The sequence below is a fragment of the Mus caroli genome, unplaced genomic scaffold (genome assembly GCF_978045245.1).
Source record: "Mus caroli unplaced genomic scaffold, Mus_caroli_1 scaffold_2, whole genome shotgun sequence".
NCBI lineage: Eukaryota > Metazoa > Chordata > Mammalia > Rodentia > Muridae > Mus > Mus caroli.
Window position 1 is genome coordinate 1,729,036 of NW_028227257.1, and position 21,463 is coordinate 1,750,498.

At 57.2% G+C, this 21,463-nt stretch overlaps 2 protein-coding genes and 1 pseudogene across 3 annotated transcripts in view; 2 read left to right on the plus strand and 1 right to left on the minus strand.

The window, feature by feature from the left end:
• Lama5 (laminin subunit alpha 5) overlaps positions 1-15,648 on the plus strand; it is a 50,571-nt gene extending 34,923 nt beyond the window's left edge. Inside the window, exons 35-79 of the mRNA XM_085831676.1 lie at positions 116-320; positions 494-638; positions 821-961; positions 1,065-1,226; positions 1,435-1,536; positions 1,623-1,706; positions 2,447-2,677; positions 3,326-3,439; positions 3,619-3,746; positions 4,077-4,157; positions 4,259-4,473; positions 4,737-4,837; positions 5,033-5,213; positions 5,303-5,452; positions 6,059-6,210; positions 6,291-6,401; positions 6,583-6,694; positions 7,359-7,529; positions 7,727-7,923; positions 8,201-8,317; positions 8,457-8,611; positions 8,865-9,006; positions 9,101-9,203; positions 9,515-9,625; positions 10,319-10,498; positions 10,573-10,721; positions 10,802-10,978; positions 11,080-11,216; positions 11,296-11,449; positions 11,615-11,748; positions 11,822-11,984; positions 12,100-12,222; positions 12,304-12,452; positions 12,530-12,806; positions 12,918-13,048; positions 13,167-13,337; positions 13,429-13,543; positions 13,636-13,781; positions 13,853-14,048; positions 14,156-14,320; positions 14,411-14,564; positions 14,644-14,777; positions 14,858-14,948; positions 15,040-15,159; positions 15,273-15,648. Coding sequence (XP_085687802.1) covers positions 116-320; positions 494-638; positions 821-961; positions 1,065-1,226; positions 1,435-1,536; positions 1,623-1,706; positions 2,447-2,677; positions 3,326-3,439; positions 3,619-3,746; positions 4,077-4,157; positions 4,259-4,473; positions 4,737-4,837; positions 5,033-5,213; positions 5,303-5,452; positions 6,059-6,210; positions 6,291-6,401; positions 6,583-6,694; positions 7,359-7,529; positions 7,727-7,923; positions 8,201-8,317; positions 8,457-8,611; positions 8,865-9,006; positions 9,101-9,203; positions 9,515-9,625; positions 10,319-10,498; positions 10,573-10,721; positions 10,802-10,978; positions 11,080-11,216; positions 11,296-11,449; positions 11,615-11,748; positions 11,822-11,984; positions 12,100-12,222; positions 12,304-12,452; positions 12,530-12,806; positions 12,918-13,048; positions 13,167-13,337; positions 13,429-13,543; positions 13,636-13,781; positions 13,853-14,048; positions 14,156-14,320; positions 14,411-14,564; positions 14,644-14,777; positions 14,858-14,948; positions 15,040-15,159; positions 15,273-15,490 — 6,695 coding nt within the window. The 3' untranslated portion in view covers positions 15,491-15,648. The remainder of the gene's footprint in view (positions 1-115; positions 321-493; positions 639-820; positions 962-1,064; positions 1,227-1,434; positions 1,537-1,622; positions 1,707-2,446; positions 2,678-3,325; positions 3,440-3,618; positions 3,747-4,076; positions 4,158-4,258; positions 4,474-4,736; positions 4,838-5,032; positions 5,214-5,302; positions 5,453-6,058; positions 6,211-6,290; positions 6,402-6,582; positions 6,695-7,358; positions 7,530-7,726; positions 7,924-8,200; positions 8,318-8,456; positions 8,612-8,864; positions 9,007-9,100; positions 9,204-9,514; positions 9,626-10,318; positions 10,499-10,572; positions 10,722-10,801; positions 10,979-11,079; positions 11,217-11,295; positions 11,450-11,614; positions 11,749-11,821; positions 11,985-12,099; positions 12,223-12,303; positions 12,453-12,529; positions 12,807-12,917; positions 13,049-13,166; positions 13,338-13,428; positions 13,544-13,635; positions 13,782-13,852; positions 14,049-14,155; positions 14,321-14,410; positions 14,565-14,643; positions 14,778-14,857; positions 14,949-15,039; positions 15,160-15,272) is intronic.
• Positions 15,649-15,755: 107 nt separating this feature from the next.
• Adrm1 (ADRM1 26S proteasome ubiquitin receptor) lies at positions 15,756-20,381 on the minus strand. Its single transcript, XM_021184848.3, has 10 exons — positions 20,290-20,381; positions 19,731-19,944; positions 19,007-19,123; positions 17,964-18,087; positions 17,601-17,687; positions 17,072-17,153; positions 16,662-16,894; positions 16,299-16,456; positions 16,098-16,200; positions 15,756-15,979 (listed from the first exon to the last, which is right to left on the minus strand). The coding sequence occupies exons 2-10, from the start codon at positions 19,941-19,943 to the stop codon at positions 15,873-15,875; spliced, it is 1,224 nt and encodes a 407-aa protein (XP_021040507.2). The 5' UTR covers position 19,944; positions 20,290-20,381; the 3' UTR covers positions 15,756-15,872.
• On the plus strand, positions 19,953-21,463 carry LOC147005697 (uncharacterized; annotated as a pseudogene). The gene is made up of 2 exons (XR_015045590.1): positions 19,953-20,812; positions 21,194-21,463. The product of XR_015045590.1 is annotated as an uncharacterized LOC147005697 (transcript).

The window sequence follows — 21,463 nt, forward strand, 5'->3', positions numbered from 1 at the left end:
CCTGGCAGGGGTAAAAGTAGGGTAGTGTCCCCGCTCTTCCCTACCACATCCTTATGGGCTGCACCTGGGGCTTGAACGGGGCAGAGGGGTCAACCAGTGCTTCCCGCCCCAACAGCCTGTGACTGTGGAGCCCGCCTGTGTGACGAGCTCACGGGCCAGTGTATCTGTCCACCACGCACTGTGCCCCCTGACTGCTTGGTCTGCCAGCCACAGAGCTTTGGTTGCCACCCCTTGGTGGGCTGTGAGGAGTGTAATTGCTCAGGGCCCGGCGTCCAAGAGCTGACGGACCCCACCTGTGACATGGACAGTGGCCAGTGCAGGTGAGTCCAGCTGACGGCACCCCACAATCGTGCGAGGTCTCAGGTCAGGGAGAGCATCATCTCTCACACCGCAGTCTTGTTACTCTCAGACCACACTCTAGGGGCCGGGGTCCTGTGGGATCTGTATGACCCAGGGCTAGAGGGGGACTCACCTAGCCTTTGTCCACACACAGATGCAGACCCAATGTAGCTGGACGTCGCTGTGATACCTGTGCCCCAGGCTTCTATGGCTATCCTAGCTGTCGCCCCTGTGACTGCCACGAGGCAGGCACCATGGCTAGTGTGTGTGACCCCCTCACAGGCCAGTGCCATTGCAAGGTGAGCAGGGGCTTGTATCCCAGGCCCCTTCCTACATATCTGCTTTAGTTGAGCCATGGTCCTCCTCAGCAGCCTTCCTGGGCAGGTGGGGCTTTCTGGAAGCTTTGGGGGACAATGACAGCTGGTCTATTGTCTGGCTCTCAATACATAGCCAACTGGCCTTGATTGCTCTCTGCCCATAGGAGAACGTGCAGGGCTCAAGATGTGACCAGTGTCGCGTGGGGACCTTCTCCTTGGATGCTGCTAACCCCAAGGGCTGTACCCGCTGCTTCTGTTTCGGGGCCACAGAGCGCTGTGGGAACTCTAACCTCGCCCGCCATGAGGTATCCTGGTCTAGCCTGGGACTGAGGTGGGAGCCACTAGAGGGGCCTCAGAGTGCAGGGTAAGGCCATGTTTCCACTCTGTGACTCTCACGTGTACTCACAGTTCGTGGACATGGAGGGCTGGGTGCTGTTGAGCAGTGACCGGCAGGTGGTACCCCACGAGCATCGGCCTGAGATAGAGCTGCTGCACGCAGATCTGCGCTCTGTGGCTGACACTTTCTCAGAGCTGTACTGGCAGGCTCCGCCCTCCTACCTGGGAGACAGGGTGAGCATTTGGTTTGAGGGATTGTACTCTGAGGGGAGGAAGTACCCTGGGGCACTGGGGTGCATGGGTAGCAATGTGGTCCCTGGATGTGACCTTGGAGCTACATTGTATTGTAAAGGGAGCAGGAGAGAGGTGCCCAGGTAAGGGTGCTTGTGGGTAAGGGTGGGTGTGACAAAGAGGGAGACCGTTCCCACTGTGCTGGCTCCAGGTGTCATCCTACGGTGGGACCCTCCACTATGAGCTGCACTCAGAGACCCAGCGAGGTGATATCTTCATTCCCTACGAGAGCCGGCCGGATATCGTGCTGCAGGTTGTGGGGCGCAGTGGGTGTGGCCAACGGGATAGTGGACCAGCCCAGTTGCCAGCCCTCACCTAGTCCATGTGTCTGGTTCTCAGGGCAACCAAATGAGCATCGCCTTCCTGGAACTGGCGTACCCTCCACCCGGCCAGGTTCACCAAGGACAGCTACAGCTGGTAGAGGTGAGGAGAGCTGGCCTGGAGCCCAGCAAGGGCCCAAAGGAGCTGCTGCTCTCATTGTCTCCATGATGGAGAAAGCTGATGTTAGAAGGAGACAGAGGCTGCCGGGCTTCCTTTCTGTTCATCCATGATGAGTCATCTCTGGTTCTAAAACCCTTGAACACAGTGGGTGAGCAGGCTGAGGCACTGTGGGAGCCCCTCTTTGTCTCTCGCCACCACGCCCAGCCCAAAGAAGCTTTTAAAACGTCCTTTGATGAACAGATTCTTTTTTTTTTTTTTTTTTTTTTTTTGGTTTTTTCGAGACAGGGTTTCTCTGTGTAGCCCTGGCTGTCCTGGCACTCACTTTGTAGACCAGGCTGGCCTCGAACTCAGAAATCCGCCTGCCTCTGCCTCCCGAGTGCTGGGATGAACAGATTCTTGATATCCTGAAGTTTATCAGGTTTTCATGATTATTCAGTTTGTGGGTCTTGTTTGTGAAAATATTTGCCTCTCTGATGTCAGAAAGGGCCCATTTATATATTCTTTTAACAATTTGAACTATCTGCTTTGCATATTTAAGTTCTTAATATACCTGGAGTTGAGTTTGAGTTGTGAAGTAGGAGCCCAGTTGCTTGCTGTCACCACGGGTGACCGCAGGAGCCCCCTCCTCCTGCGATCTGTGTGCATGCACCCCATCCTCTCCGTGGGGTTCAGTTCTGTACTCCCTGCTCTGCCCCAGCTGAAGTCTTACCTTCGCCCCACAGGGGAACTTCCGGCACTTGGAGACTCACAACCCCGTGTCCCGAGAAGAACTCATGATGGTGCTGGCCGGCCTGGAGCAGCTGCAGATCCGTGCTCTCTTCTCGCAGACCTCTTCCAGTGTCTCCTTGCGTAGAGTGGTACTGGAGGTGGCTAGTGAGGCTGGCAGGGGGCCTCCAGCCAGCAATGTGGAACTGTGTATGTGCCCTGCCAACTACCGTGGGGACTCGTGCCAGGTAAAGGGGTGAGGGTGGGCGCTTAGCCATGAAGGTGCTTCCCGCAGGTCCTTCCCCGAGCATACTCTGCCAGCATCTGCTTTCTACCCTGTCCCATGTCTGCCCCTGCCCGAGTGTCTTCTTCTCTGTTCCTCGCAGCCTGCATGCTTGTTCAGGTGTCTGCTTACCCTCACCTGTTGTCCCAGCATTCACCACTGCCTACCCCTCCATACACACAGCTGCTATGACCTGTCCATTGCTCACCCGGACCTGCACAGTCAGCGTCCCTGATCCACCCTGATTCCCACTCTCTCCTCCCTCACCTGGGGATCTGGGTAGTCTAGCATGATACCCAGGGAAGGTTTGTGTCTGACCACCACTAGAAAAAGATGTTCAGGGTAGAAAGAAGGTGGCCCTGGTGGGTCGCTAGTCCCACGGGCTGGTCATTCCTGAGCCGTGATATCCACGTCTGGCACGTCCATAAGTCTAGAAGCCCAACAGACATGGCCAGCAGTTCTGGTGTCCAGCTCCCTATGTTCCAGTGTATGCTGTCCCTGTAGCCCCTGTAGTGCGTGAAGGTCCCCAGAGGCTGACGTGAGAGCGGCCTCTCTGGTCTGCCCAGCTGTGGGGCTGGCATCCAGTCACTAATGCCTACCTGCCTTTCTCCAGGAATGTGCCCCTGGCTATTACCGGGACACCAAGGGTCTCTTCCTAGGCCGATGTGTCCCCTGTCAGTGCCATGGCCATTCAGATCGCTGCCTTCCTGGCTCTGGCATTTGTGTGGTGAGTGCTCTAAACAGGGTGGCCAGGAAGACCCCAGAGCCTGTGGTTCCAGATAAACTCAGACCCAGACCCAGACCCAGGATACAAACTAGCTGGCTTAGAGCTGTCCCTGGAGTTGGGGTGAGGTGGGGTGAAGTGAGGTTTGCTGCTCTCAGCACTGACCATGGACTGTGCCCCAGGGCTGCCAGCACAACACAGAAGGGGACCAATGTGAGCGCTGCAGGCCTGGCTTCGTCAGCAGTGATCCCAGTAACCCAGCATCCCCCTGTGTGAGCTGCCCTTGCCCCTTGGCAGTGCCCTCCAATAAGTAAGTAGCTGGTCCCCTCTGCAGCACCCAAGCAGCTGGGGCAGGCCCATTAGGTGGGAGCTCTAGTACCTGGTGCCTGCCCTGATGGAGCTGGTGGGAACCTCAGCACGGGGTACCAGCCCTGATGGAGCTGGTGGGAACCCCTGCACCACGAGGCTGCCCTGATGGAGTGGGTAGGAACTCCAGCACCGGGTGCCAGCCCTGATGGATGGGGTGGGAACCCTTGCACCGTGAGGCTGCCCTGGTGGAGATGGTGGGAACCCCTGTACCTCGAGGCTGCCCCGATGGAGAGGTGCTGCTGTGTCACAACTGCTTATCTTGTCCTTACAGTTTTGCAGACGGTTGTGTCTTAAGAAATGGCCGAACCCAGTGCCTCTGCAGGCCAGGCTATGCCGGTGCCTCCTGCGAGCGGTAATTAGGTGGGGTGGATCTCTACCGATGACAGGGTGTCCTGAGCAGGGCCACCACCAGACCCTGACCTCCCCCTCTCCACTCCTTGTCACCATCCCCAGGTGTGCACCTGGCTTTTTTGGGAACCCCCTGGTGCTGGGCAGCTCCTGTCAGCCCTGTGACTGCAGCGGTAATGGAGACCCCAACATGATCTTCAGTGACTGCGACCCCCTAACGGGTGCCTGTCGAGGCTGCCTCCGTCACACCACTGGGCCCCACTGTGAACGCTGTGCCCCCGGCTTCTATGGCAATGCTTTGTTGCCAGGCAACTGCACCCGTAAGCACTGAGTGGGATCTTGGGTGCACCCTGAGAACAGGTTATATGCGGGTGTAGCCAGGCCACCTTCCCGTATAGTTGCCAGCTTCACGGTTAGACCCTGTCCTTGCCTTGTCCCCTTCAGGGTGGGGCTGTAAGGAGGAGAGCCAAACTGGACCAGTGATGTTGTGAATGTGGGGTGTGAGAGGCCAGGACCAAATAATGCAGGAGGAACTGAACTGGGGGACAGACAGGGCAGTAACCGCAGCCCCCACTTTCTGCAGGGTGTGACTGTTCCCCATGTGGGACAGAAACTTGTGATCCCCAGAGTGGGCGCTGTCTGTGCAAAGCAGGCGTGACTGGACAACGTTGTGACCGCTGTTTGGTAGGGCTGGCAGTGGCCTGAGGACGGGGTGGGCTAGGAGGGAGGAAGTGTGCTGAGGGAGAGTCCTGGTCTGTGGAGAAATGGGCCAGGAGGAGCTTGGGCTGGTCCTGAGGAGCCTGAGCTAGCTCAGGTTTCCAGGGCTGCCAGGTGTGACGCTGAGGGCTAGACAGGCTGTGACGACGTGGTGTATCACAGGAAGGATACTTCGGTTTTGAGCAATGCCAGGGCTGCCGCCCTTGTGCCTGTGGACCAGCTGCCGAGGGCTCCGAGTGCCACCCTCAGAGCGGTCAGTGTCACTGCCAGCCAGGGACTACAGGACCCCAGTGCCTCGAGTGTGCCCCTGGCTACTGGGGCCTCCCGGAGAAGGGGTGCAGGCGTGAGTACAGGACTGTGGGAAAGCAGGGTGGAGAAAGGCAGGCATCCCTGAGCGCCTACAGTCACATCTGCCTACCCCTCTTCCTGCAGGCTGCCAGTGTCCCCGAGGCCACTGTGACCCACACACGGGCCGCTGCACCTGTCCGCCGGGGCTCAGCGGGGAACGCTGTGACACCTGCAGCCAGCAGCACCAGGTGCCTGTACCAGGCAAGCCTGGGGGCCATGGCATACACTGTGAAGGTAAGCCTTCACTCTACTATTCTCCATCTTTCCCCACTATTTCTACAATGCCTGGTATTTGGGGTTCCCAGGCCTGATGGGCTAATGTTCTTTCCCTGTATTAAATCGCGACATCCCAAAGGGGACCCCAGCTGCCTGTATCCATTTTCTGAGGATTTCCACAACTCCATGCTAACCTGATATCCACCTTTTGATATCCATCCCAAGTGGGGACGTCGCTCCAACACTGGCCACTGTCCCTTTGGTGGATCTCACTGCCTGGGATTCTCCCTAATAAAGTGTTCCATAGTCTCAGGCCAGCTTCCTCCTGCCCATCCAGTTTCCTCCTGACCAGATGGGGGCCTTCACTTGACCCTGGGATGATGCCTTTGCTGACCTTGTGTCCCTTATAACTTTGACATAACCGGCATAGTTCAGTCTCTTAGGCCAGCCTCTCATGCTTTGCTGACCCTATGCTGACCCTGTTTTCCTGATAAGTTCTGCCCTGGCCCAGTCACTCCATATTTATTACCCATAACCCTGGTGCTGGTTTCTTGTGCTGACCCGCTTATCTCTGTGGTCCCTGGCTCACCCATGTCCTCCATACCCATTCTCCCCTGTCTACAGTGTGTGACCACTGTGTGGTCCTGCTTTTGGATGACCTCGAGCGGGCTGGTGCCCTCCTCCCCGCTATCCGTGAGCAGCTGCAGGGTATCAATGCCAGCTCCACGGCCTGGGCCAGGCTACACAGGCTGAATGCCTCCATTGCTGACCTGCAGGTATTTCATGCCCACCCGCCTGCCGCCCTGCCTCCTCTAGCTGGCCGTGTGGTACTTAACCTCCCTCCTGCCCCCCACAGAGTAAACTCCGGAGCCCACCGGGACCCCGCTACCAGACAGCACAGCAGCTACAGACTCTAGAGCAGCAGATTATAAGCCTTCAACAGGATACGGAGAGGCTGGGCAGTCAGGCAAGACCTATGACCCTATCCCATGTCCTGTGGTGCCTCTGCTCAGGAGCCCTCACCTTCAGGATCTCCCAGTCCTTGACACCAAAGCCCCCTCCCCCATCCCAGGGGCCACCCTTTTTATCCTGCCCTGCCTCGGTCATGTACCCACAAACGCCACAGCTGAAGGAAACTGTACCCACAGGCCACAGGGGCCCAAGGTCGGGCAGGCCAGCTGCTAGATACCACAGAGTCCACACTGGGCCGGGCACAGAAGTTGTTGGAGTCTGTGCGAGCTGTGGGCCGTGCCCTGAATGGTAAGGCTCTCGCTGATGCTTGGCCTAGTATAGGGTGAGCTGCTTGGAGGGGTGGGTCGTGCGGAGCCTCCTGGAAGTCTCCCCTTGAGCTGGCTAGGTCCTGTGTGTTTATTCTCTGGGAGAGTGGATCATACAGAACCACTGGTACTAGCAAACCTTCGTGAGGAATAGACCAGCAGCAGCTGAAAGGAAACTGGGGCTCCCAATCTTTCTTTTTTTTTTTTTTAAGATTTATTTATGTATTTCATGTATGCAAGTACACCGTTGCTGTCTTCAGACACTACAGAAGAGGGCATCGGATCCCATTACAGATGGTTTTGCGCCACCATGTGGTTGCTGGGATTTGAACTCAGGACCTTCAGAAGAGTAGTCAGTGCTCTTGACCACTGAGCCATCTCTCCAGCCCAGGGCTCCCAATCTTATGACAGGATCTGGCACAGCCAAAGGAGTGGGGAAAAGTGAACTTTCTGCTTGAGGAAGGCTGAACCAGCATGTCAGGATTAACAGAGAAAGGCAGAGAGGGGTCTTAATCTTGGGCTCCAAGAGCCTGTGAAGTGCTGCTGGGATATGTGCTGGCGGCCTGCCGAAATGCCTTGGGCAGCTCTCAGGCTTGGAAATGGGTGATGGAGTCTAGCCCCAGATCCTGACAATCCCCTCTCTGTAGAGCTGGCATCTCGCATGGGCCAAGGATCTCCAGACAATGCCTCAGTACCTTCTGGCGAGCAGCTGCGCTGGGCTCTGGCTGAAGTGGAGCGGCTGCTATGGGATATGCGGACGCGTGACCTGGGGGCCCAGGGGGCAGTGGCAGAGGCCGAACTGGCCGAAGCCCAGAGGCGTGAGTGGGGTCAAACCCTGTTAGGCAGGGCTGCTCATGATCACGGCCTGGGAGCCTTGGAGCCAAATGTAAAACAGCAGCAGCTGGCCTGCTTCTGAGGTGGACTAGATGGGTGCTGGGCAGTGACCAGGGGAGGGGGGGGTCATGATGGGGTCTAGGCAGCAGGGTGACCACCTTCCTACTCTGGTGTTGGCCAGTGATGGCTCGTGTCCAGGAACAGCTGACCAGCTTCTGGGAGGAGAACCAGTCATTGGCCACACACATTCGGGACCAGCTGGCTCAGTATGAGTCTGGCCTCATGGATCTTCGTGAGGCCCTGAACCAGGCCGTCAATACCACCCGGGAGGCTGAGGAACTCAACAGCCGCAACCAGGAACGGCTGAAGGAAGCCCTGGTGAGTATATTTGTTTCTTGCCCTGTGTCCCTGTCTCCCACCCTTTCCACTCTCCGGCCACCTCCTCCCCAGGCCCTGGTCTTCTGTCAACTATTTCCCTGTTCTCCCTCCTCTCTCTACATCTCCCCTCCTCTTCTTGGTCCTTTCTGCCTGTCCCCCATGTTCTCTCAGACCCAGGTCTCCCCTCCCTCATCCTGTCCCCCTCCCCCACTTATCGCTCTGTGGTGCTTAGAGCCCCATTACAGCCTTTCTTCCCGCTCTCTTAAAATGTCCCAAGCAATGGAAACAGGAACTGTCCCAGGACAATGCCACCTTGAAGGCCACTCTTCAAGCCGCCAGCCTCATCTTGGGCCATGTTTCTGAGCTTCTGCAGGGCATAGACCAGGCTAAGGAGGTAAATACAACCCCCTCCACATCACTCATTCCTGGCTAGTCTCCTCTAAGATTTCTGGTTGCTGCCAGATTGAAGCTATGCTGGACTCCCTGGCCCCACATTAGGAGGATAATTAAAATAAGGCCCACTACCATCACAGGACCTAGAGCACCTGGCAGCCAGCCTGGATGGAGCCTGGACACCCTTACTGAAGAGGATGCAGGCCTTTTCCCCTGCCAGCAGCAAGGTGGACTTGGTAGAGGCTGCTGAGGCCCACGCTCAGAAGCTGAACCAGCTGGCGATCAACCTGTCTGGGTATGTGGCACTCCCAAGGGTGCCCCGGTTGGCCCACAGTCGGGTGACTAGACTGGGAGGGTTCCTGGAGGAAGAAGTCATCATTCCAGAAGGAGCCAGGCTTTTTTGTAGCCTCATGGGAAGTTTGGGGCCCAAATTTTGGCAGAAAGGAGCAGATCTAAAGCAATAAGACTCCCTGAGAAGATGACCAGCCGGGTTATACTCTCTGGCACACCTAACCACACATCCCATGATCCTTCTTCCCTCCCGGCAGCATCATCCTTGGCATCAATCAGGACCGCTTCATTCAGAGGGCCGTGGAAGCCTCCAATGCCTACAGCAGCATCCTTCAGGCTGTTCAGGCTGCCGAGGATGCGGCAGGCCAGGCACTGAGGCAGGCCAGCCGCACATGGGAGGTGAGGCTCCGAGCATCCGTGGACCGTAGGAACCCTGCTCCCAGGCCTGATGGTGTGAACGGTCCCATGTTAAACAGCCCCCGATCTTCTGCAGATGGTGGTGCAGCGGGGCCTAGCAGCTGGAGCCCGGCAGCTGTTAGCCAACAGCAGTGCCCTGGAGGAGACCATCCTTGGACACCAGGGGAGGCTGGGCCATGGTAAGTGCATAGATCCTAGAGTACACTGATATCTGGGACATGTCCCTGTAGCTTCAGGATGATTCTAATGTGGTTCAGTGTAAGAATCAATAGGTACTAAATGTGCCTGCCCTATGTGGCTTCTACTCCACGGGGTCTACTCTGTGTGTGTGTGGGGGAGGGCGGTAATGTCTGCCTGTCTTGGTGGTATGCCGAGGGACCACAGCCAGAGGAGGATAGAGCTCAAGGCCCCTATCTTTGTCCTCACTCCATTTGTGGGCCAGGAGGGTTGGCTGGAACTTCTTGGCACTGAGGCTGCCTCCCCTCTGCAGCTCAGGGCCGTCTGCAGGCTGCGGGGATCCAGCTTCATGATGTCCGGGCCAGGAAGAACCAGCTAGCAGCCCAGATCCAGGAGGCACAAGCCATGCTGGCCATGGACACGAGTATGTGGCTTCTCCCTTCTCTTCCTGTCACTCTTCCGTACTCAGTAGTGCCTCGTGAGAGTAGACACATGCCTAATGAGTCAGTCCATGCTGTGGTTAGTGTGTCCAACGAGGCTTGAGTGCTAAGGGGCACTCTGGGCTTGTGCCTCTGATGGGTGGCACAGGTCACTGACACAGTGGCCCTGTAGGCACTAGGCACTGATAAGCAGGTCACAAGAGTGCTGGACAGTGGTGACATTATGGGCGGGCATGGGACAAGCAGCAATGGGGTAGTTACTGGAGGATGTAGGAGCATGCCCTTTGGTTCAGGAAAAGGGCATTCCTGGAAAAGACCTACTGACCTGTGAGCACAGAGGTCAGAGTGGGGTTCATCTGGCTGCCTCTCCAAGAGAGCTCAGAACTGACAACAGTGTGGTTTGACCCTGTCGTCTGGGTTTCTCTGTAGCCACCAAAATGTCCCAATGTCCCAGGCACTCATGGGCACAAACCTAGAAACCAGGCAAGACTTGGGAGTTGGTAATGGCCCCTGGGAGGGAGGGTTACAGGGCCATGAAGAGAAGTGTGGGTAGGATCGTGAATGTATTGAGCTGCAAGTATGGCGCTTATGCTATCCACAGGGGGTAGGTTCCCGCAGCAGAGGGCCCTGGGAACATGAAGTTGGCTGCTGCTGGAAATGGTCTCCATCTGTTACAGGTGAGACCAGTGAGAAGATCGCTCATGCCAAGGCTGTGGCTGCCGAAGCCCTCAGTACGGCCACCCACGTGCAGTCTCAGCTTCAGGGTATGCAGAAGAATGTGGAAAGGTGGCAAAGCCAGCTGGGAGGCCTGCAAGGCCAGGACCTGAGCCAGGTGGAACGGGATGCAAGCAGTTCAGGTGAGCAAGTGGTCCTTGCCTTCCTGGGGGCCAAAGCGTGGGAGACAAGATTCTCATCCCACCCCCTCCTGCAGTGTCCACCCTGGAGAAGACATTGCCACAGCTGCTGGCCAAACTGAGCCGTCTGGAGAACCGTGGAGTTCACAATGCCAGCCTGGCTTTGTCTGCCAACATTGGTCGTGTGCGCAAGCTCATTGCCCAAGCTCGGAGTGCCGCCAGCAAGGTGGGTGCTCACCTTGGATGTAGGCAGTGATGGTGGACCTGGTAAGCCAGGTAGTAAACCCTTTTGTGCTACACTTGCAGGTCAAGGTGTCCATGAAGTTCAATGGGCGTTCAGGGGTACGACTGCGTACCCCACGAGACCTTGCCGACCTTGCTGCATACACTGCCCTCAAGTTCCACATCCAGAGCCCAGTGCCAGCACCCGAACCTGGCAAGAACACAGGGGACCACTTTGTTCTGTACATGGGCAGCCGCCAGGTACCAAGCAGGCAGGGGGAATGGGCCATATTGGACTGCAAGTTAGAAATGGGTGGTGTTGGGTCTCCATCCTAACTGCGTCTTCTGGCCCGTCGCCACAGGCCACTGGGGACTACATGGGAGTGTCTCTGCGTAATCAGAAGGTGCACTGGGTGTACAGGCTAGGAGAGGCTGGCCCCACGACTCTCAGCATCGACGAGAACATTGGGGAGCAGTTTGCAGCTGTTAGCATCGACAGGTAGGGTTGCCTTGATGGGAGGTTAGACTTGTATTTCCCGGTGCTGTGTCTGTGTCTCACCCCTCACCTCTGCTCTTAGGACCCTCCAGTTTGGCCACATGTCTGTCACCGTGGAGAAGCAGATGGTTCATGAGATCAAGGGAGACACGGTGGCCCCTGGGAGGGAGGGACTACTCAACCTGCATCCTGACGATTTTGTCTTCTACGTGGGAGGTTACCCCAGCAACTTCACGGTGGGCCTGGCTCGGCCTTGGGGTCGTCTTCGAGTGTCCAGGCAGTCCTGCCTACCCTGACCTAGAAATAGTCCTTGCCTGCTTTTAAGTTAATTCTCCTGCAGCCTGAGTGTGGTTGGTCTCTGGGAGATAGGAAGGTGCCCTGACCATACACTTTACCCACAGCCCCCTGAACCCCTCCGATTCCCTGGTTACCTGGGCTGCATTGAGATGGACACACTGAACGAGGAGGTGGTCAGCCTCTACAATTTTGAGCAGACCTTCATGCTGGACACTGCGGTAGATAAGCCTTGTGCTCGGTAGGTAAGGCCCAGTAGCACCCTGTGCCTCCACTTACCCGCCCTCCGCTGACCTGAGGCCTCCAACCTGCAGCTCTAAGGCCACCGGTGACCCATGGCTCACGGATGGCTCCTACCTGGATGGCAGTGGCTTTGCCCGCATCAGCTTTGAGAAGCAGTTCAGCAACACAAAACGCTTTGACCAGGAGCTGCGGCTTGTGTCCTACAATGGGATCATCTTTTTCCTCAAGCAAGAGGTACGGCTGACCCCCATGTCCCACCCTGCCCTGTGCCTCCCCCCATTCTGGCTTTGCCCTGCTGTGACCCTTCCTAAGGCCCCCGAGTTCACCTCGCTCTGCCCTGCCCTTGCAGAGCCAGTTCTTGTGCCTGGCAGTGCAGGAAGGCACCCTTGTGCTCTTCTATGACTTCGGCTCTGGCCTGAAGAAGGCCGACCCACTGCAGCCCCCACAAGCCTTGACGGCAGCCAGCAAGGCGGTAAGGCAAGGAAGGGGCCCGGGGACGGGAGGACCAACAGAGAAATTTGGCTTTCCTGAGCCCGCTACCCATCCCTTGCAGATCCAAGTGTTTCTACTGGCTGGCAACCGCAAACGTGTGTTGGTGCGTGTGGAGCGGGCCACCGTGTTCAGCATAGACCAGGATAACATGCTGGAGATGGCTGACGCCTACTACTTGGGAGGTGTGCCACCTGAACAGCTGCCCCTGAGGTGAGCATGGGCCCTGGGGTACGTGGGGTCCCAGTGCCACCACGGCAGCCACTCATGACCTGACTGGTGTCCCACAGCCTACGGCAGCTCTTCCCCTCTGGAGGCTCTGTCCGTGGCTGCATCAAGGGTATTAAGGCTCTGGGCAAGTACGTCGACCTCAAACGGTTGAACACCACGGGCATCAGTTTCGGCTGCACCGCTGACCTGCTAGTGGGACGCACCATGACTTTTCATGGCCACGGCTTCCTGCCCCTGGCACTTCCCGATGTGGCGCCCATCACCGAAGTGGTCTATTCTGGCTTTGGCTTTCGTGGCACCCAGGACAACAACCTGCTGTATTACCGTACCTCCCCGGTGAGCTGCTGGTAGCTTGCTTCTGCTGCAGCCAGCAGTCTAGGCCTGTGGGGGCAAGAAGGGATGGGTCTGGACTCTTGGTCTAACCGGTGATCTTGCCTCTGTCCCTAGGATGGGCCCTACCAAGTATCCCTGAGGGAGGGCCATGTGACACTCCGTTTTATGAACCGAGAGGTGGAAACTCAACGGGTCTTTGCTGATGGTGCCCCTCACTATGTTGCCTTCTACAGCAATGTCACAAGGTGAGCCCTGCCTCAGGCAGAGAGGGAAGGAGGGCTAGTATGCGCCACAGGAGGGCCTGGGGGAGGCTAGCTCTTCAGGAAGAATGTGCTAGGCTGGGAAACACCATCTTCTTCCCAGGGTATGGCTGTATGTGGATGACCAGCTACAACCAGTAAGGTCTCATGAGAGAACAACTCCCATGCTCCAACTACAGCCTGAGGAACCCTCACGGCTTCTCCTGGGAGGCCTGCCTGTGTCTGGTACCTTCCACAACTTCAGTGGCTGCATCAGCAATGTTTTTGTACAGCGGTGAGCTGGTGGGTGTAGGGAATGAAGTCCCAGCTCACCCCAGCATTCTAGCTACTGACATATCTATCTACCTGCCCCTGCCCCCTCCCAGACTTCGGGGACCACAGCGTGTGTTTGACCTACACCAGAATATGGGGAGTGTCAATGTAAGCGTAGGCTGTACACCAGCCCAACTCATCCAGACCTCAAGGGCCACGGCTCAGAAGGTGGGGGACCCACAGTGGTGTGTGGGCAGGACTGGGGTAGCTGGGGCTGTCAAGCAGTTGGCCAATGCATTGTGGTCTGGTCTGTGCCTTAGGTTTCCCGCCGTAGTCGACAACCCAGCCGGGACCTTGCCTGCACGACACCCTGGCTCCCTGGGACTATTCAGGATGCATACCAGTTTGGGGGACCCCTGCCCAGTTACCTGCAGTTTGTGGGTGTCTCCCCGTCCCATAGGAATAGGTAAGGTTGGCCAGGGTAGGCTTGGGTGGGATTGGAGGTATTGCCCGTGCTGACAACATGCTTGCTTTCAGGCTCCACCTCTCGATGCTTGTCCGTCCACATGTGGCTTCCCAGGGCCTCTTGCTCTCTATAGCCCCCATGTCGGGCCGCAGTCCTTCGTTGGTACTCTTTCTAAACCATGGACACTTTGTCGCACAGACTGAGGGCCCTGGGCCCCGGCTCCAGGTCCAGAGTCGCCAGCACTCACGGGCTGGCCAGTGGCACAGGGTGAGAGGTTACAGAGAGAGTGGGTGGCAGGGCATAGGCAATGACCCTCAAGCTCCTTTCTTCCCAGGGTCCTGGGATACTGTTGACTGCGATTCTTCCCACACCAGGTGTCTGTCCGCTGGGGAATGCAGCAGATCCAGCTTGTGGTGGACGGCAGTCAGACCTGGAGCCAGAAGGCTCCCCACCATCCGGTCCCCAGGGCAGAGAGACCACAGCCCTACACCCTCTCTGTAGGAGGTCTCCCTGCCAGCAGTTACAGTTCCAAACTCCCTGTGAGAACCATACCGCCCCCATCCCTGGTCTAGTCCCGGGTGTCCACCCTTGGCAGTCTAAGCCTTATGTTAACCATCTGCTCCTTGCAGGTGTCTGTGGGGTTCAGCGGCTGTCTGAAGAAATTACAGCTGGATAAGCGGCCACTGAGGACCCCAACGCAAATGGTGGGGGTCACACCCTGTGTCTCAGGCCCCCTGGAAGATGGCCTGTTCTTCCCAGGCAGTGAGGGAGTTGTCACATTAGGTATGTGAGGCAAGGAAGGTCTTGTGGGAATAGTTCTAAGCCAGGCCCTGGACCTCTCCCTCACTGCTCCTCCCCACAGAGCTCCCCAAGGCCAAGATGCCCTATGTGAGCCTTGAGCTAGAGGTGCGGCCCTTGGCAGCTGCTGGCCTCATCTTCCACCTGGGCCAGGCCCGGGCCACTCCCTACATGCAGCTGATGGTACTGACAGAACAGGTGAGCAGAGCTGTGTTGCGGGGATCACTGTTTCTTCACTGTGGCCTCTGATGGGCAGAACTAACTGTCCTTCACCCCAGGTCCTGCTGCAGGCAAATGATGGAGCAGGGGAGTTTTCCACGTGGGTGACCTACCCCGAGCTTTGTGATGGACGGTGGCACCGAGTGGCAGGTGAGGTGACCCTTTTCCTTTTCTACAGAGAAGGGCGGGTTGTGGAAGCCAGCAGTTTTGGCTGGCTAAGGGACATAACCCTGCTCTACAGTGATCATGGGCAGGGACACACTCCGGCTGGAGGTAGACACACACAGCAACCACACCACAGGCCGTTTGCCAGCCAGCTTGGCTGATTCTCCAGCACTTCTGCACCTTGGGAGCCTGCCCAGTAAGTACGGTCTACCTCCAAAAGGGTAGCAAAAGGCCAGGCTGACTAGCTAATGCAGGGGCAAAGGACCCAGCCACTATGACACCAGTCTTCTGGCCCCTCTGTATTTTCAGAGTCTTCAACTGCTTGGCCAGAGCTCCCTGCCTACCGAGGATGCTTGAGGGAGCTGCTGATCAATGGGGCCCCCGTCAACGTGACTGCTTCTGTACAAATCCAGGGAGCAGTGGGGATGCACGGGTGCCCCTCAGGAACCCTAGCACTTTCCAAGCAGGGAAAGGCACCGACCCAGAGGCAGGCCAAGCCCAGTGTCTCCCCGCTACTTTGGCATTGAGGGTTCCCAGACCTTGGGGTTTGTCTACACTTTCTATGAATAACAAGTCATTTCTGGTTTACACTGTCTTTTTAGAGGAAAAGGACCCTCGCAGAACAGACATTATATTTATACTTTGTCCCTCCTGCCCAACAACTGTCAGTACTGAGATCTGAAATTAAAGTGACTTGTTTTGACTTGAGTGTGTTGATTTAACACAGCAATGGTGGTGGGGTACAGAGCCCAGAGCGGAGATGCAAGTAACACAGGCCCAGACCAGACTGGATAGGTACAAGAAAGGACTTTATTAGTGAGGTGGGCAGGAAAGGGTGGGGCAAATCACAATCACCACAACGGAATCACACAGCTACCAATTCCAACTTGGAGACGGACACTGAATAATTTAATCTAGACTCATATCTTCTTCTTCGTCTTTCTTGTCTTTTGTGTCGCCTTCCTTTGGGTCCGATTTGGCATTGTTCTGCATGGCTTTGGCAAATGCTTCCACATCTGAAACAGCCACAGAGGCCTAACTAAACCTCAGGCTAGGGCTACCACCCAGGCAACCAGCCTCTAGTACTCCACAAACACAGGGTTGGCTCTGGCCAGATGGGGGATCAGTACTCACCACCTTTGTTGGCGGCCTCAACAGCCTCTGCAGGAAGGCCGAACTGGCACATGAGAGGGCCAAGCTGTCCTGAGGCCAAGGCTGCACTGAACATACCCAGGGCCTGCAACAAAGAGCAGGCATGCACACACCTGGGTGCCGAGGGCACCAGACCCACCAATGCTAAAAGACAGGTACAGAGAGCGCCATGGACATCCATACCTGCTGGAACTGGGGCGAGGTTAATGTGTTCTGGATCTCATCTGCAGTCTGGGGCAGAGACTCCCCAGAGGGCAGGTAGGGCAGCAGGCGCTCCTGAACGTCTGCATTGGCAAGGATGGGAGCCATGATCTCTGGGGTCAGCACACTCGCCAGATCCACTAGGGCACAAGCAAAGTGGCCATCAGTGGCCTGATGCTAACCCAAGCACCCAGAGGGCAGGAGACTGGGAGCCTGTCTGCAGGGCAGCATGAGGTGGGCAGGTGTGGCTGGATGCCATGGACACCGGGCTCCACATCTCTAGGAGTCATGGAGTTTATGGTCAGCAGTCCTTCACCCTGTGAGCACCCACCCACAGCTCTTTACCTTGCTGGCTGCCTCCTGGCCCTGCCGGCACGTTCATAGTGGCCAGAATGCTCTGGAGGTCGCTCAGCTGGATGGGCTGGGTCGGGCTGGCTGCTGTGCTGGTTCCATTACCTGAGCTGGGTGCGGGGCTTGGGCTGGTTGCCGAGGCAGCTGCTGGGGCAGAAGGGGCTGGGGTGGCGCGAGCGGAAGAGGTGGTGGAGGATGGGGTGACGGCTGCCGACTGGCTCCGGGAGCTGGGGAAAGTGAGCAAGGGCTGGAGCAGCCAGGCCCACCTCCCCAGGCAACAAGCTGAGGTAATGGGGATCCTCTACCCTATATCTCCTGAGTGAGCTCTTCAGAAAAGGAAAAGGTGCTGGCTGGTGCTAGGTAGTGCCTGGTACTCATGTCAGGCATTGGGAGATGGAGCTTACCTGGATGAAGAGCTGCTGGCTGGAGGTCCACTGCTCCCCAGCAAGCTGGCCAGGCCTGGCCCAGTGAGGGCCCCAAGTCCACCTACAGGAATAAAGAAATGTGTGCTAGATACACCCTCCAGCCCACTTGAGAAGGCACTACCCATGTCCACCAGTAAGAGAAGCTACATATTCCAATACCAACGCCAAGGGACGAACAGGGAGGGTTAGGTAGCCACAAGAGGCTGTAGTGACTATGCTATACTAGTCTGCATTCTAAAAGCTATTCTACTGAGTTAGGTCATTTCCACCCCACCCACACTCATACTTATGAACAGGCCAATCTCGGCCAGAACAGCACCTTCTAAGTAACCGTACCACTTGTGCTGTACCCCAGGTAAACTCCATATACATATGCTAGACCAGGCCCTCTCCACCCACCCAAGGAGAGGCACAAGGAACACAGACAACGCTGAGAGAAAACCCCGGGTCTGCAAGCAAGCACTGAAAGGGCACCTATGGGAGGGAGCCAGGGACAGCGGGGCATTACCCAGTCCTCCCAGGCCGGCTGGTCCGATGAGCTGCATAAGCTGGCTGTGACTCATGTTCCCCAACAGGCTCTGCAGGCCACCCTCACCTGGTAAACACAGGAATCAGACATGGGCCTGCTGTGGTGGCCTTGGCCAGGACCTAGACCCTTGTGAGCACTGCACTGTATGGCAGATGCTTGGCCTTGGCCCCACCCAAGAACCACTGAGGGGGTAACAGCCTCTGGAAGGAGACAGCAGGGAGCAGGTGAGCTCTGTGTAGATGGGAGGAAAGAAAGAACCAGAACTTATCAAGCAGGGCTCTGCCTCACAGTGTTCCCAGTCACTGAAGGACAATGCCCCATGCAGGTCTAGGTGATAATTACCGCCCAGTGCTGAAAGCTCATGGCCACTACTCCCACTTGCTCCCAGTGACCCAGGCATGGGGGGGTTGTTCAGACACTCGTTGACTTTCCGGCAGTGCTCCTCATCTTGGTCAGTCTTGGGCTCCTGCCAGAGAGGATACGCAAAGAGCCAAAGCTGAGCAGTCTGCACAAGGAGTGGCTCCCTGCACCCATGTGGCCAGCTATCCTCAATCAGCGCCCACAGTGACTGGAGAGGCAGCACTACAAATGTGACAGCAATGGCAACAGTGAGAAGGCCCCAGAGCCGACGATCACAATGCAAGACTGCAGTGCCTTCACTGTATGGCTCCTAGTGGGCCGTGCAGGGAACGAACTGATCCCCACTGCCTGGCAAAGGGGCCACACCCCTTGTCCTCTCTGTGTTCTGGATCCCTGTGCTCAGGTGACCAGAACCCAGCCTGAGAGGAAGCCCCTCCCCTCCTGGTACTTTGCAGACAAATAGCTGCTTGTTGCCCCCTTTCACAGGATGACAATGGTAATGGCTGTGTACCCCACCCTTGAACATACCCCAAGTCTAGCCCGGACTCCAGACTGGACCCACATACCCAAGAGAGAGCCCATGTCCCATATCACAACAGAACCACATTAACAGCATAAGAAACACAAAAAATGCCAATGGCCTCCAACAGGTGGCAGACTGTGTTTGAGGAACACTGCAGATGTGGGTGAGATGCAGGCACCATGACACTGAAGGGCCTCTCGACACACAGCACAGGAGAGCTTAAGTGGGGGACGTTCAACTGCTGAGAGAACAGAGGGCGTCACCCTCTGGGAGCTAAAATCCGTGGCCATGGAGTAATGGAAGACCTGAGGCCCTGGAGCTGTGTGCCTGCAGGTAACTCCACGAGCGGGGCTCTGGTGCCTAGCCACGAGCTAACCGTGAGCTGGCCACCGTGGTGGGTGCGCAGCCAGACCAGGCCTTCCAGGTCAGCACCTTCTACTGTGGGGAAAGTAACCCCAAGTGAATCACAAGGAAAGACAGAGCAGACCACTCTCCTGCTTACCTGCATCCAGAAGAAGAGCCGCTTGGACCCTGCCTTAAACTTGAGCACGTAGACCCTCCCACTGGGGCACTGAGGCACCCGCTTGAACTCACAGTCATCAGGAAAGATAATCAAGTCCTGGCGACACAAGGAGGACAGTCAGAAGACAGACAGACAGAGGCACACAAGTGTGCACCACCAAGGCTTAGGTCCCTGAATATTTGCTGGACCCCAATAACAGGGTGGAGTCAAGAAGTCTCAGACCCCAGTGAAGAGAAACAGAAGAGGGCCCAGACTGGAGGAATAGAAAAAGTGTTCTCTGAGGACCAGATGACTTAACAGAAACATTCTGGAATTGTGTTCCAAGAAGTAAAAGGTCAACCAACTCTGTCTGGCTGCTCCTAAGTGTAACAAAGAACAATGTACTCTGGGAGACAAAGAGCCCCAAGGAAAGCAGCCTCTTCAGAGCGCTAAACTACCCGAGGCTGTGGTGAGGGTCATATCTGCACACTCCTCCAAAAGAATGGAAGTTTAGGGCCAGGGCTGAGGTCACCAGCTCACCCTGTCACCCTGTCAGCAGGCTGTCTCTGCTAAAACCTTAAGAACCATGGTCACCACGGGGTGCATGGCTTCACAGAGTGACTGGAGCACTCTGCCAACCTTGGGACCCCTACACCAATCTATGGAAGATGAAGCCATATTCACAGCTCTTGCCCGCTGGCCTGTTCTGGCTACAGGCACTCACATCCTCCACGGTCCCAGAGGTCCTGTCTTTCCAACAGAAGTGAATAAGGGAGTCGTCCGTCTGCTGGATGTACACGAGACCTTTCCGTTTATCTGGGGTGACCGTAGTTCCTTTTAATGACATTTTTCCTGCCCGGAACTCCACCAAGTACTTGGTAGAAGACCCCCGAGAGCCGGGCACCAGGCTTGGGAACAGAGCGCCTGAAGTCGTCATCCTGAAAAAACAGAGCGAGGCCCGTCGTTCCGCGTCGCGTGCGCAATGTCCCACCCATACGCCGGTCTGCCCGCGGCTGCCCCGGGAGCGGGAGCGCGCCAGACTGCGCAAGGCCAGGGCTGTGCGCAGGGCCGAGCGCAGCCCCGCGGAGCCCCTGCTCCCGCGACGTCACTGCCCGCCCGTGCGGAGGGAGCCTCGCTGCGTCCGGCCCCGGCGCCTCTGGGGCACCGGCGGCCGGCCCGGAATGACTCAACCCCGCGCTGCTGCCGCGTCCCGTCCTCCCACCGCTCGGCCCAGCCTGGAGCCGCGTGCGTCCAAGCCGCCGCTGCCGCCACCGGGCCCCTACCTGGCGGTGCTCACACTCGGCCTAGGGGCACCGTCCGGGCTCGCTCTTCCTCCTCGGCGCCTGCCGGGCCTCGCCGGAAGCCCGTGCTTGGCCCGCCCCGCCGCCGCTCTCGCCGCGGATTGAGTTCCGTCAGCCGCGCGGCCGGCCCCGACCAGGTCCCGATTGGCCCTGGTCGCCGTCCATCGCATCCGGCCCGCCTCCGCGCCGGCGGCCTGTTTCCGGCGGAAGCGCGGGCCAGAGCGGCCCCTATTGTTGCTGTGTCATAGGGGAGCGGCGGTGGCCCCTGGCGGCAGCGCTGGGAACAGCGCCCTGGCCTCCACGACTCGCAGAAAGGGCCCCCACGGGGCGGCGCTGCAGAGGTCGAGACGAGGGTGATGGGCACCGGACCGTACACAAACGTGCTCGTGGGGCTGAGCTGTGACATGTTCCCAGGGACGGGTGTCCGCTGTTATCCATCTAGTTCTGAATAGACCCGTCTCTCTCCACACGGCCGGGAGACAGCCTGTCTGATTTGCATTATTGGGTGAGCGAGGTGTCAGGGCCCAAGACATAAAATAGTCACATGGTTTAAAAGGTAGGAGGTAGTCTCTTGACACGAGAGCGAGGAAAGTGTCAGCTTCATGTCACTTTGTGCTAATTTGACATACATTATAGGAAAGTACAAGCGGCTGCTCGGGATGGGGGAGTGGAGGTGGGGTGGAGAAGGTAGCATGGGGTTGCTCAATGCTGTAAGAGCAAGTTCACAGAGCACCACGGATGGGTGGGGTCTAAGGGGCTGCTTGTAACTAGTCAGGTGGGATGCTGCCACCTTCCTGTAGGGCAGAGGTGCTCGCAGAATGTAAAGCCCAAGAGTCCTCAGTTTCTTTTACACACCACTTCCATTTCTTTGCTTCCTCTATGACAGCTTTAGGCCCCAGGCCCACCCTCCAGCCCTCTCCAGGGCTAAGCAAGTGCTGAATTCTCTGGCATGCTCCACAAGTTACCATCTGTGTATATGTGAAACGTGTGCGGTCTTTTTCTGAAACAAAGGTGAAAAGTAGTTTTTCTCACTTACTACTGTCTGACGCCGACACCGTGTTCCAGGCCAGCCTGAGCTGGAGGGAGTCCCGCCTCTAAGATGCATTTCTGTCGCCACTGAGGCTTTAGTTCCTGCTTGGAATTCTGATGCAGTAAG

Excerpts from the sequence above, each read along its gene's own strand:
- Adrm1 (XM_021184848.3), bottom strand. The coding sequence starts at position 19,943 with ATGACGACTTCAGGCGCTCTGTTCCCAAGCCTGGTGCCCGGCTCTCGG. Across the intron at positions 16,457-16,661 it reads GCCAGGAGGCAGCCAGCAAG|TGGATCTGGCGAGTGTGCTG; the intron begins GTAAAGAGCTGT and ends CTTGTGCCCTAG. Across the intron at positions 16,201-16,298 it reads CCTCGCCCCAGTTCCAGCAG|GCCCTGGGTATGTTCAGTGC; the intron begins GTATGGATGTCC and ends TCTTTGTTGCAG.